This window comes from Propithecus coquereli, unplaced genomic scaffold, assembly GCF_000956105.1.
Source record: "Propithecus coquereli isolate 6110/MARCELLA unplaced genomic scaffold, Pcoq_1.0 Scaffold65, whole genome shotgun sequence".
In the NCBI taxonomy this organism is placed as follows: domain Eukaryota; kingdom Metazoa; phylum Chordata; class Mammalia; order Primates; family Indriidae; genus Propithecus; species Propithecus coquereli.
Genome location: NW_012152507.1, coordinates 423,777 through 435,863, shown reverse-complemented (window position 1 = coordinate 435,863; position 12,087 = coordinate 423,777). Strand labels below are relative to the sequence as shown.

The 12,087-nt window shown below is 45.7% G+C and overlaps 1 protein-coding gene across 3 annotated transcripts in view; it reads left to right on the top strand.

The window, feature by feature from the left end:
• Positions 1-251: 251 nt before the first annotated feature.
• The window catches only part of ZNF827 (zinc finger protein 827), a 160,625-nt gene continuing 148,789 nt past the window's right edge, over positions 252-12,087 (top strand). The window contains exon 1 of one of the 3 annotated variants that reach the window (XM_012660030.1): positions 252-693. In XM_012660030.1, coding sequence (XP_012515484.1) covers positions 651-693 — 43 coding nt within the window. In that variant the 5' untranslated portion in view covers positions 252-650. The remainder of the gene's footprint in view (positions 694-12,087) is intronic. The other 2 variants (XM_012660032.1, XM_012660031.1) reach the window with 2 other exon arrangements.

Here is a 12,087-nt window from a genome sequence, read left to right as displayed (position 1 = left end):
CCTTCCTCTTTGCTATGTGAGTGTGTGTGTGCGTGCGTGTGTGTGTGTGTGTGTGTGTGTAGCTCTCGCTCTTTCCCTCAGTCTGTGCCTCTGTGTGTGTGTGAGTGTGTGTGTGACAGAGAGCGAGCGAGCGAGAGAGAGCGCGAGAGGAGAGAGAGAGCGAGAAAGAGAGAGAGAGAGCAAGAGAGCGAGCTGTGAGCTGTGCTGCCGCCGCCGCTGCCCTTTGATCCCGACATTAGTGTTAGGGGCTCGGAGACACAGAGCGCGGCCATAGACACCGCCGCACCGGCACTCATTTATTTATACCTCCCATCACACGCGCGAGCACAGGACACACACACACTCACACCTATTAGATCCGTTTCCATTGAAGAATATTACGCTCGGGGACAAGCCAGGTGCACGACCAAAAATTAAAAAAAAAAAAAAAAAGGAAAAAAAGAAAGGAAAGAAAAGAAGAAAACCCCTCTTCTGGCTCCAGGAAACAAGCTTCAACCCATTGCACACACCGGAGAGAAGGGGTTTCCCCCTGCCCGCCCGCCCGCCCCCCAACTACCTCCCCGCTCCTGCCAGTGTCTGCCTCTCTGCCCCCACGGGGGTTTATTTGATCTCACATTAACCAAGGAGGAGAATGTGAGAAAAGGGGGAAAATGCCCAGGAGGAAGCAGGAGCAGCCCAAGCGCCTTCCCTCACGTAAGTCATCCCTTCTCCACCTCCTCTCGTGCCATTTTCTCGCCCTCCCTCTCCTCTTTCCCCTCCGCAGCCTCCGCCGTTGTTTTCTGCATTAGTTTAGGGTTACAGAGGTGAAACTGACAAAGACACAGCCCGGGTTACTCCTCGTTTAGGTCTGTGCCGAGGCAGCCATGTTGGTGATGATCAGCCCCGTGCCCTTTCTATTCTCTCTCTTTTTCTTTCTTTCTCTCGCCCCCCCTCTTTTTTTCCTTGAGATCGGGCTTTTTCTCCCTTTCCTCCGCCTTCCCCCTCCTCACTCCGGGTTGCTGGGGGGAGGGGGCAAGAGAAGGGAGGAGGGAGTAGTGTGGATGCCGGGTTTTTATCGGGGGGTTGGGGGGGAGGTGGGAGAGGTTGGAATCTTAAAAAAATTCCTTGTGGCTCCGGTGCCTAAGGGTGCGGGGTCGGGGCGCGCGGAGGGCTGGGGGCCGTGACATGGCGTTTGGGGGTGCCGGGGCGAGGGCGCGCGGCGGCCGCCGGGTGCGGGATCCAGGGAAAGGTCCGTCTCTGGCTAAAGGTTGCGCCGGGGTTGGTCGGCCCCGGAGCCGCCGGCGGCAGCGGCGGCGGCTGGAGCAGGAGGAGGCGGAGGTGGAGGAGGCGGCGGCGGAGGAGGGGAGTCGGGGGCGGGCGAGGCGGGAGCGGCCGGGGAGGGTGTGGGGGCACCGCACACAAACACACGGGCGCACACGCGCCGCCGGGCGGCTGCCCCCGCGGCGCGGGGGCGAGGGGGCGCGCCGGGGCGCAGGGGGCGCGGGGCGGCCGGGCGGGGGGCGAGGCCGGGCAGCGGCGGGCGGATGTGGGGTGCGGGAGCTGCGCCGAGGCGGAGGCAGGAGGCAGGGCGGCTCGCGGCGCGCGAGGTCTCTGCAGAGCCGAGGGGAGGGAGGAGCAGGGCTCCTGGCCGCAATAAAATGCGGGGTCAGTGGGAGCAGACGGAGCCGGGCGCGACTCGGGCTCTCGGGCCCCCTCCCCGGCGAGCTGAGCAGAGTCCAGGACTAAAGTGCATCACAGCCCTCCCCGGCGGCAGCCACACACACCAACTGGAGACACACACCCGCCGGCACGGCCGGGTCCCCTTCCCCTCCTCCACCCGCGCCCCCGGTCCCTCTCCGCCCTCCCTCCGGCTTTTCTTTGCGAGACTCTTAACTTTTCCCCCACTCCCTCTCCAGTCCCCCCCCCGCCCCATCTTTCTCCGCTTTGAGTGTTCCGAGATGCTGCTAAAGCTAAAAGTGAAGGAGAAAGAAGCAACTAAAAATATCCCCCGGGGCCGCCCGGCTCCTTGAATGCAGGGAAGAGGGGGCAGGGGAGAAGGCGTGGGGCGGGGTGACGGGAGGGGGGGACGCGGGAGGCGCGGGAGGGAGGGGTCGGGGGAGACGGAGGGTCAATTTCTCTCCGCTCCCCCCCACGCTACTCTCCTCTCCCGGCGGTTTGGCGCTGCTCGGAGCCCGATCCTGCAAAACCCGGGCTGGGGGCGGGAGCGGAGCCGGAGCGCCCGCCCGCCCGGGTGTCAGGCCGACGTGGTCGGTCACCTGAAGTTCACGGAGGGTGGGGGAAGGGTTAAGGTTATGGTGTCTCGGGCTCGGGTTGTGTGTGAGCGTGTGCGTTTCCGCTGCAGACAGGCAGCGCGATCGATCTCCCCCTCGCGAAACAGCCGCGGCGGTGCCTGCCCGGGGGACCGGGAGGGGGGCGCGGGCTGCTAGGGCCGGGCGCCCCGGCGGCTCCGTGTCACCCGGGCCGCGGCCGAAGTGGCGAGCAAGGGCACTTGCAGGCAGTCCGCTCCGCAAACATTCCTCTTTTCTTTCCTCTTCCCGGTACGCAGGAGTCGACGCAAAGGGCTTGGGTTGTGCTTTTTTTTTTTTTCCCTTCCTTAAAAAAAAAAAATGCCCCTGTGCAGTCCTTTCTTCGCCTGCCCGCTAGAGGTTCTGAGGATAATATCACATATGTAATATATATGCACATAAAATCACTCGCAGGCGGCTGCGTGTGTAGGGAAATTTTGTGCGAGGAAGAAGGCGGTGGAGTCGGGGAGGGCGAGTTGGGAGGCTCCGCGCTGCGATTCACAGAAAGTCGCAGCAGTTGGTGGAAGAGCGTGCGTGCACATGGCCGGCCGGCCGCAGTTCCCAGCGCTTTTCGGGGGCGTGCGGGGGAGGGAGGGGAGCCAGGGATCCTGGGGGCGTCAGGGGAGGTTTGCCCTGCTCCGACAAAATGGGCTTCAGTGTTCTCTGCGAACTTGCCCTTAGATGGCAACTTTGGGAGCTGATGAGCTTGTGTGCGAAAACAGGGCGGTGAGGGTATTTGGTCATTTTCCTTTCTTCTCTTCTCCCCCTGCTTTAAACAAAAAATGTTGGCGGGGTTAGAGGGAGGGTGGGAGAGGAGAAGGGATTTATCTGTTTCGGCTGTGAACGGAGATGGAACGCCTTCCCTCCTCTTGTGTGTAGCGCAGTCGGGCAGCTGCAGCCTGCCCTGCTGGTGACCTTGACCCTGACCTCGTGCTACTACCCTCTCCGTCTGAGAGGAAATTCAGGCTCCATTTTAGCTCGTGTGCTTGGTGGGCCTCTCCTGCGCGTTGGTGCTTGGTGATGAAGTTATATTTTGAGAGTGGGCTCTCTCGCTTTGCTCTCTAATTGCAATCGCTCTACTGCTTTCCACTCACTTAAAAAAAAAAATCATCTCCCTCTTCCAGTCACATAAAGTCACTTTTACTGAAGTAAGAAACAATTACTTTTGGAAACACCCTGAATGTCCCTCCAGTTTTTAAAGGGAAGCCTTAATTGTCGAAGCTTTCCCACTCACTTTTGCATTGAATGGATTTTTGTGGATGTGTGCTGCCTGTTCTAAGCGTGGTTTACACGTGTTTTGTAACCAATTTGCATTTGGACTAAGAGCAGTTTCTGGGCAAATGGTGTATTTTGCAATTCAGTCACAGTAACCCAAGGCTTGCTAAGTGCTGAATGAGTCTCAAAGAAACTTGCAAGTGGTGTGGAGATGTAATAAATATTAACTTTGGTAAAAATTAGTGTTACTTTGTATTTAATGTAGAATACAATTGTAGTTCTAAGTCCCAGTTTTAATGCAAACGCTTTGTTTGTTTATTTATGTGTGGGAGAAGGCTTTCTTATTCCCTGGAGAACTGCTTTGTATCAAAGTTAAAATATAGTAAGTCTGGAGATTAAAGTTGCCCTCATAGAAGGCATCCCAGGGTTTTAAGAAGTTACATAGAGGCAGATTTAAAAGTTGACCCTAAAAGAAAGGAGTGATGTGTGTAATAGGGGTGGGGAAGGGAGGACTTGGCCAAGTGAGATGGGGAAAATTGTTTTTGAAGCCAAAGAGCCCTTCTGAGTAAATACAAAAGTGGTTAATAACTGCTATTGATATATCGTTTTAAGAATCTGTAGAGCCTGTAAACATACACTTAAGAAGTGCAAATTAGAATACAAAAAAAAAAAAAAAAGAACTTGTGAAAACTGAAGCCATAGAAAATTTGGAATACTTTCCACTTCCTTTTAGGTCCCTCCTTGTCTTTGCATCCCCCAGTGATATGAAAGATTTCTAAAGCATAAACCATTGCTACTTATAGACCCTTTCTTCGTGTTGAATTTATTTTTCTGTTATTAAATGTAATACCAGCCAGGCACAGTCTGGATCTACAAAGCCCACAGTCCTCCCACTCGACAGCACAGACACCAAGGAACCTGGAAGTTCCACTCTGGAGTGGATTAGTCCTGGAAATCTAGACTAGCACTTGGTATTATCTGATACCAAGTCTGGGGTGAGCCTCAACCCCTGGCATGGAGTCCCAGCAATTCTCCAGACCGGGCTTCGGCCTGCTAAGGTTTCCTAGCTCCTTCTGTTCAGCTAGACACCCATGGGACTGTTCAGAACCGAATTAGCTTTGGAGATGGGTGAGCCTTTAACCTGACACTACTAACCTAAGCCTTAGGTTTCTGATTTAAAATTCTACACAGTCATTTCCTCCTGGGCCTCTGAAGTGAGTGCGTGTGTTTTTATCTGTTTGTTTTTGTTTTTGTTATACGGGCCTCATACATATGCAGGAAAAAAATGGCCTGTACTGTAAAGTTGAAAGGTGATCCTACTGTCTACAAATCAAAAAGAAGTTCTGTATTAACTTTTGCAGGTGACCCCAGTAATGGATACTAAACCTACACTATTTTTGAGAGGTGACTTTAAAAATTATTATTCAAAATAAAGCCTGTATTTCTTGGCCTAGAGCAATAATCGTCATTTTGGGATTTAAATATGACTCTCTTGCTATTGATGGCTCTTTTTATAAAAATTCTTTCCATTAACAAGGTCTAATACCATGTTCAAAAAAAGTCCCAGAGGCCCTTTGAGCTATACCACCCACTTATCTTTAGCAGAATCCTGAACTGCATAATTTTAAAAAGTTTGTCAGCCTAAGAAAGAGGAAGAGAGGGAAACTGATAGGGTGACTATTTACCAGGCACGGGACTAGGCATTTTATGAACGTCTTTACATTTGGGATCACAAACTGAAGAGAGAAAGGATGAGAAAGGGCTTTCTCCTGCATTTGTTGCGTCTGTAAGTCCTTTTACTACTGGTGATCAGCACTTTTAAGATTTCTTCATTAGCTTCAATTACCCATAAACGTGTCTGAGTTTAGATCCCCTTCTATTTATCATTGAAAATTTGCCCAATCCCTATTCTCGAGAGGGAGCACAAAGGAGAAGTTAATACAACAGTTGTTTTGTTATTCCAGTATTTTCATTGTTTACTCAGATGTGGGTCAAGACTAGAACAGGTTATTGTGTTCTTCATTAACAAAACTTTAGAAAATTCTCTCTTGCTTTCTAGTAAAATTGGAAAGCAAAATGACTGAAAAGGCACAGGATCTCTTATTTTTATAATTTTACAAGTCTTTTTAAGTCTGATGAAAGAGAAAGGGTAGGAGATTTAACTCTTCCCCTATTTATTCTTATTAATTTTTACAGTGACCAAGCAGTACCTCCTGACTAACCATGGCAGAAACCACGTGGGAAAAAATTTGAATCTGAAGTAGCAAAATATTTCACTGATCCTGTCAGCCAGACCTAATGGTTCCGAAGTACCCAGGAGCAGTCTAGGTTGATGTGGGAAATAATCCTGTCTGTTCTCTGAAAAGAACATCCATGTATTCCTAATACAGTAAGTAGGGTATCACTGAGCTTGCCTGTTAAAATAAGGAAGATAGCTCAAAATCACATTCCTTCTAATGCTTCAAAATAGTTTCTAATAAAAAAATTGATTTTTAATTTATCTGCATGCTGCCGTCTCACTCTGGGGATGACACAGCTGGTGTGAGTTGACAAGTCTCTCTGCACAAAGTGTTAATAAATCATGCTGGAGAAGTATAAATTGGACAGCTTTTGACTAGTGTTAGAGCTTGCTGTGCATTTGAGATTTTAGAGTCTTTGAATGGCTTCTATTAGGAGAGTTCCAAGGGAGGTGTAGAAAAATCTCTATCTTGTGAGGCTTGTAAAATTAGATGGACAAGGGCTGTGGACACACCCAAGGAGAGTGTGTTGGTGGAGTAACAAGGCAGGCTTCTCCTGGGGTCAAAAGTTGGTTTAAAATACAAGGAGTCCTATTAATGTCAACATGTTCTTATAGAAAAGGCCGGATTAGAAATGTATGGTGCCTGGCTAGATTAGTAAACTAGCTTACTTAGTAATCCCAGTAGTTCAGGTTTGGATCATATCTGGATGAGTTAGTTTTACAAAAGAAAAAAACTCTTATCCAGTATCACTATGTATGGTCACTTATATGCCAATTGGTATTTTTTGGACTCAAAGATGACGAGGTATCTTAGTTCATTTGGGCTGCTATAACAAAATGCCTTAGACTGGGTAATTGATACACAATAGAAATTTATTGCTTGCAGTTCTGAATGTTGGGAAGTCCAAAATCAAGGTGCCAGGAGGTTCTGTGTCTAGTGAGGGCTCAGTCTCTGCTTCAACCATGCATGGCACCTTCTCCCTGTGTCTTCACATGGTGGGAGGGGTGAACAAACTTACTTGGCCTCCTTTATGAGGGCACTCATTACATTCATGAAGGCTCTGTCCTCATGACCCAGTCACCTCCTAAAGACCACACCTATTAGTACTGTCACATTGGGGATTACTTTTCAACGTATGAATTTTAGGGGTACCCATTTAGGCCATAGCACAAGGTATGAGGGAAATGATAGTGGGGCCCACATTGCTACACTGTTTAAAGCTCCCTTGGTTTCTATGATGGGTCAGAAATGCCATCTGTGAGAGCTGAAGGCTATCATATTCCTGAGATTGGGTTAATATATCCTCTATGCTCATTTGAAGTTGCCATGTCCTCCTCCATTCTTCATTTTTAAATATCCGATAGAGTTAATAATCCTAATGGGTAGGAGAAGGAAAAACAAACAGAACAGGCTGGAGCTGATCTCTCCATTCTGAGTGATGTATTAGTAATTTTCTATAATTTAATCAGAGTGATCGCAGAACAAGATAATGAGAGTATGACCTACAAAATAGGACTTTTGGGGGCGTTAAAGGATTTCTAGCATAAGGTTTTACGAGACTATGGGCTTTGTGGTGAAGAAATAGACTGTGGGTTTTCTCTTATTGGAAAGAAATCCAGACCAGGCCTAGTTATGGTAAGACGTGAGCTTTTTCTCATCAGATTTTATTACTGTTTTGGCTTAGTTAATGTATACTTAGAATCACATCTTAGAGGTATAGATTGTAAATGATGATGCCTCTTTCTGATGTACTCTTTCTGTCTCCTACTTTGCCAGGTGTAGCTCAGTAATTCATACCATCTAGGGCTAAGTGTACAAAACACTTTACGGTTCATGGTAGCCGAAATGTCTTCTGTCATATTTTATAAGAGAATAATGTGCAAAGCACAGACCTTAGAAATAGCTAAGAGTACTTGATGGGCTGAAGTTTCTAGCTGCTTTCTCCCTTCTGTTTGGGAGCAGGTTTTATATTTCTATCCTCTGTCTGTAAATTATATTTTTTATGATATTGGAGAATAGTGTATGACTAGGTGCTGAAGCAGGGGCCTCAAAGATGACTCATATCATTCCCCAGGGACCCACCTTGGGATGGAATTGTTCTAGTTACAAGGTAGTTTCATAAATAAAAATCAGAATTTTGCTTGATAATAATCTTAAACTGCATGGGTGCATATTGCTGTTCATTTTATAAAAGTTAGCTTCACTGTGTGTACACACACACACACACACACACAGAGGCTGCACTGTAGCTAATTTTATAAAATGCACAGTGATACGCGCCCACGGTCTGAGGTCAGAATGTGGCCTTTAGCAACTCTGCTTTCACAGACTGACCTAGGGTTATATTAAATGCAGCAGATTCTGTGTGCCTAAAAAGGATATTGTTTCCAACTGTCCATTCCCTTCTTATTGAAAAACAACTTCCACTGCTGAAGTTCTGCTTCTAGAGTTCTTAAATGACCCAGGTTTAGGTACTCTTTGCTTCTGTTTTTAAGAATCCAAATTCAGCCAAGTTTTATCTACCAGCAAGGAAGAAATGCATGGACCTTCTTGGAGGCTGGGGCCTGAAAAAGCAAACCCTAAAATAACCTTTTTCTCTCTCTCTCTCTCTCTCTCTCTCTGGTAATTTCTACGTGGGTCAGAGAAGTGGTTAGACCCCATTAGAAGTGTGGTGTAAGGGAAAAAAGAAAGGGGGTGAGAGAGAGAGATGTGGATCTCAGGGTGAATTGTTTTGAGTGCTCTGAAGAAGCTGGCCTTCAAAGGGGACTGAGGAAGGCCAGGAGAAAATGATCTTTTACATGATTGATCAACAGCACTCTGCTTATCTGAGCTTTTGATACAAGCTGCTGTACTTGTGAAGGGTGATGGATTTTTCTAAGGTTATATAATGCTAGTATCTTAGGTGGTCTGGTGGTGTATTTTAAAAAGCTTTTGTTGTTGTTTTGTAATGAGAGAGAGAAAGAGTCATCTGTGACTTTGCCCTCTTTTCACTTTGTCTACTATATATGGTTTGACTAAAGTAAAAACGGAACTCATATGCTTTTGAAGTTCATAGGGTAGCAGTTAAGTGTACGAACTCTGGAGCCAGGTTGTTCACATCCCAGCTCTGCCACTGACTAGCTGTGTGATCTCGGGCAAATTACTTAACTTCTCTGTTCTCCAGTTTCTTCATCTTTAGTGATAATAGTTCCTATATCATAGAGTTATTATAAGGATTAATTGAATAATATATAAATGCTGATAGTATACCTATATATAAAATCATTCCTAATTAGTACCTGCTGCATAGAAAGAGTTCAATAAGTATTACCTATTATTAAGTATATGAAATATGTTTCAGTTTGCTTAGATTGTGATTAGACTATAGGCATTTCTGACCTAGAACTTTTTGGTGGTTTCTATGGGGTTTTTTTTTTTTCCATATATCTCATTAGAGTGATGAGTAATTAATATAACATGGTGAAATTCTTTTACAAGGCTATTATTGTAAGGCTTGACTAATACTTGTTTCATAGGCCAACAGTATTGTATTAGGCTTTTACTACAGGACTGAGTTTCTCTGTTTATATGATTTGACTTGAATTATATCTAAGTTGTATAATAATCGTATGCATTATGACTGGATTTTACTGTAAAGTGAGGATAGTAAATCTTCCTTCAGAGACTTACAGTGAGACCCAAATTATAGAATGTTTAATAAATGTTTATTTATTTATTCATTTAGTCAACAGGCAGTCCACTGATTAAAGTAACCCAGAGGAAATTTATATTGGGTGTTCCATATGTTATACAGGTAATAGTTCAAATTTTGCACAGAAAGAAGGAAAGCTGGGGTCTGCAGAGAACCAGTCCAAGAGAACACATTAAATAAATCTTAAATGAAGGATTGACGGGGGTGTGGGTGTGTGTGTGGGAGAGAGAGAGAGGGTCGGGGGAGACAGATCGTATCAGAGGTCACAAGCTGGTGCCATACTGATGTGTTTTGCCCCAGACGGTATGTTTAAAAACTTGAGACAACATTTTGGAAATTGGAGGTTTCATATAAAAATCTAAATTTCCAGCTTCTTTTGAAAACTTGGAAGAGCCAGCAGCACTGGGCCCACCTCCCCACATGGCAGCAATCTGCTGTAGTCTGCGGCGGCTGTCTCCCTTCCCCAGGCATGTGCTTGTCAGTCTGCCGCGATTCCTGCCACTCGGCCACCATGTCCCCATATGCATATACATCTGCCTGCCTCCCTCAGGTGTCTTACCTCCTAGGCCCCGCAGGCATTAGGTTAGAAACTGTTCTGCATTACCCAGCATTCTTTGATCTTTAATTCATCACTGAGTCTAAGGTGTTGAATACCACATTCTATGGCAGTACTAAGAAGCAGTGTAAGACAGAGATTAAGATCCTGGCTGCACCACATTTTAGACACAACGTTAGCAAGTTACTGCAGTTCTCGGGCTATTTTTCTTGTCTGCAAAAATGGGGGAACATTGTAGGTTCTATGGTACTAAGTGAGCTCAGACATAGAGGTTTTTAGACTCATGTCTGGCATATAGTATTTGAACAGTAAATGCTGACCATATTAATATACCTGAAGTGTGAGTTCATTTCAACTGAGGATTTCAGTAGGATTGCTTTAACTGTACTATGTATTAATAATTAGTCAGGGACAATTATTGCTGCCCATCAGCCTCTGATCACTGTCAGCCAACCCTGTGGTTCTCAACCCTGGCTATACATGAAAATCACCTGAGAGATTTTTAAAAAAATTCAAACACCCCTCAGAGATTTATGTTTAATTGGCTCAGGGAAGAGCCTGGGTGTGAACATTTTTAAAAAGCTCCCTGGATGATTTGAATGGATAGCCAGGGTTGAGGACCCTGAACGAACCAGAATTCCCACTCTGGGATGATATCATTTCAGCCAAAAATAAAGACTTGTGATGCTAAGCCTGGGAAGCTATTGACCATAATTTGTTAGGCTCTTAACACCCTAAAATTAACTCATAGACTTGAGTAATTGCCTCCAGCTCCTCTAGGTTGGAAACCAGAGGTTCAGGGAAAGAACTTACACCAGGCAGGAGACACGGTCTCTACTCTTCTCCCTTGCATTCTTCCATCACCAAGGTTTCTCACTGGCTTTGTGACGTTGGGCAAATCACTTAACCTCTCTGTGCTTAAGTAGCTCTATCTTGTAAAAGGGAAAAGAGCACTTTACTGAGACTTTCTATTTATACTATGCTTTATTGTTCACGAAGAGCATCTGCCTGTGAGTCAGGCAGGGAAGGGCTGCTTCTCCCACCAATTGGACAGAAGTGGAGACTGAGCTACAGAGAGAGGAAGAAACTAGCTCATGGTCAGCAGTGTCAGCACTACCCAGGCTGGACTGTCTGATGGTCTCCTGAGGCCCAGCGCAGCTCTAGGTCTGTGAAATCTTCATGCGATCTCACAACCCGAAGGAGATGCCTTGTCACCCTAAACTCTGCTCAGAGAGAAACCCTCCACTATAGGAGGGGGACCCCTTCACTGCTTATGGAACATAATGACTCCATGATTCATGAAAACTTGTGCTGCCAATAATATTTCTTTCCTCAGAGATTTAAGATCTGAGTTTCTGACCTTAGACTAAGCAGAGGGTAATAGAATAGAGTCACACCAGTGACACTTTCCGAGGCCTGAACTGTGTGCTCCATATGGAGAGTACTGCCTTTGTATCATGGCCTAGAATTAGGCGTCGTTTTCTAATCTGCACTTGTTTGGCCCTACTTGTTAACCCAACAATCCCCTCTAGAGCATGAAACACAGCTGTATTTGGGAGGAAACAAAGTGTGGGAGACCCCACGCTCCAGAAAACGTTAACTGAAATGTGCTATATGATTTCTCCCTTCCAGGGGAAAGCAAACCTCAAATAATAACTTATTGGGTTTTAATCTAACCTTAAGAAAGTGAGAAATCAAATTATAGTGAGCTGCTTTCTGACATTTATAGAAAGAGAGAAATTTCACAATCTAGAAGTAGGGCTTGGATGGCTATACTAGTAGATTACAGAGAGAAGTGCTGGGCACAAAAGGCTACTCGAATACTTGTTGATAGGTGAAAAAATGTATTCAGAAGAAGAGAAAAAGTACAAATAGTTTAAATATGACTTGGATGTACTCCATAAGGCTGGGACCATAGCAATCACAGATATTAACTCTTTATTACCTTATTTTTTAAAAACCTATATTGGCTTTAATGACAAAAGTAGTACATGCTTAGTATAAATAGTTAAACTTATGTATAAATGTGTAAAGTGCAATAGTCCCGTCATGTCGACTTCCACCTCCAGAGATAACCATTATTAATCAATAAGTAGTATT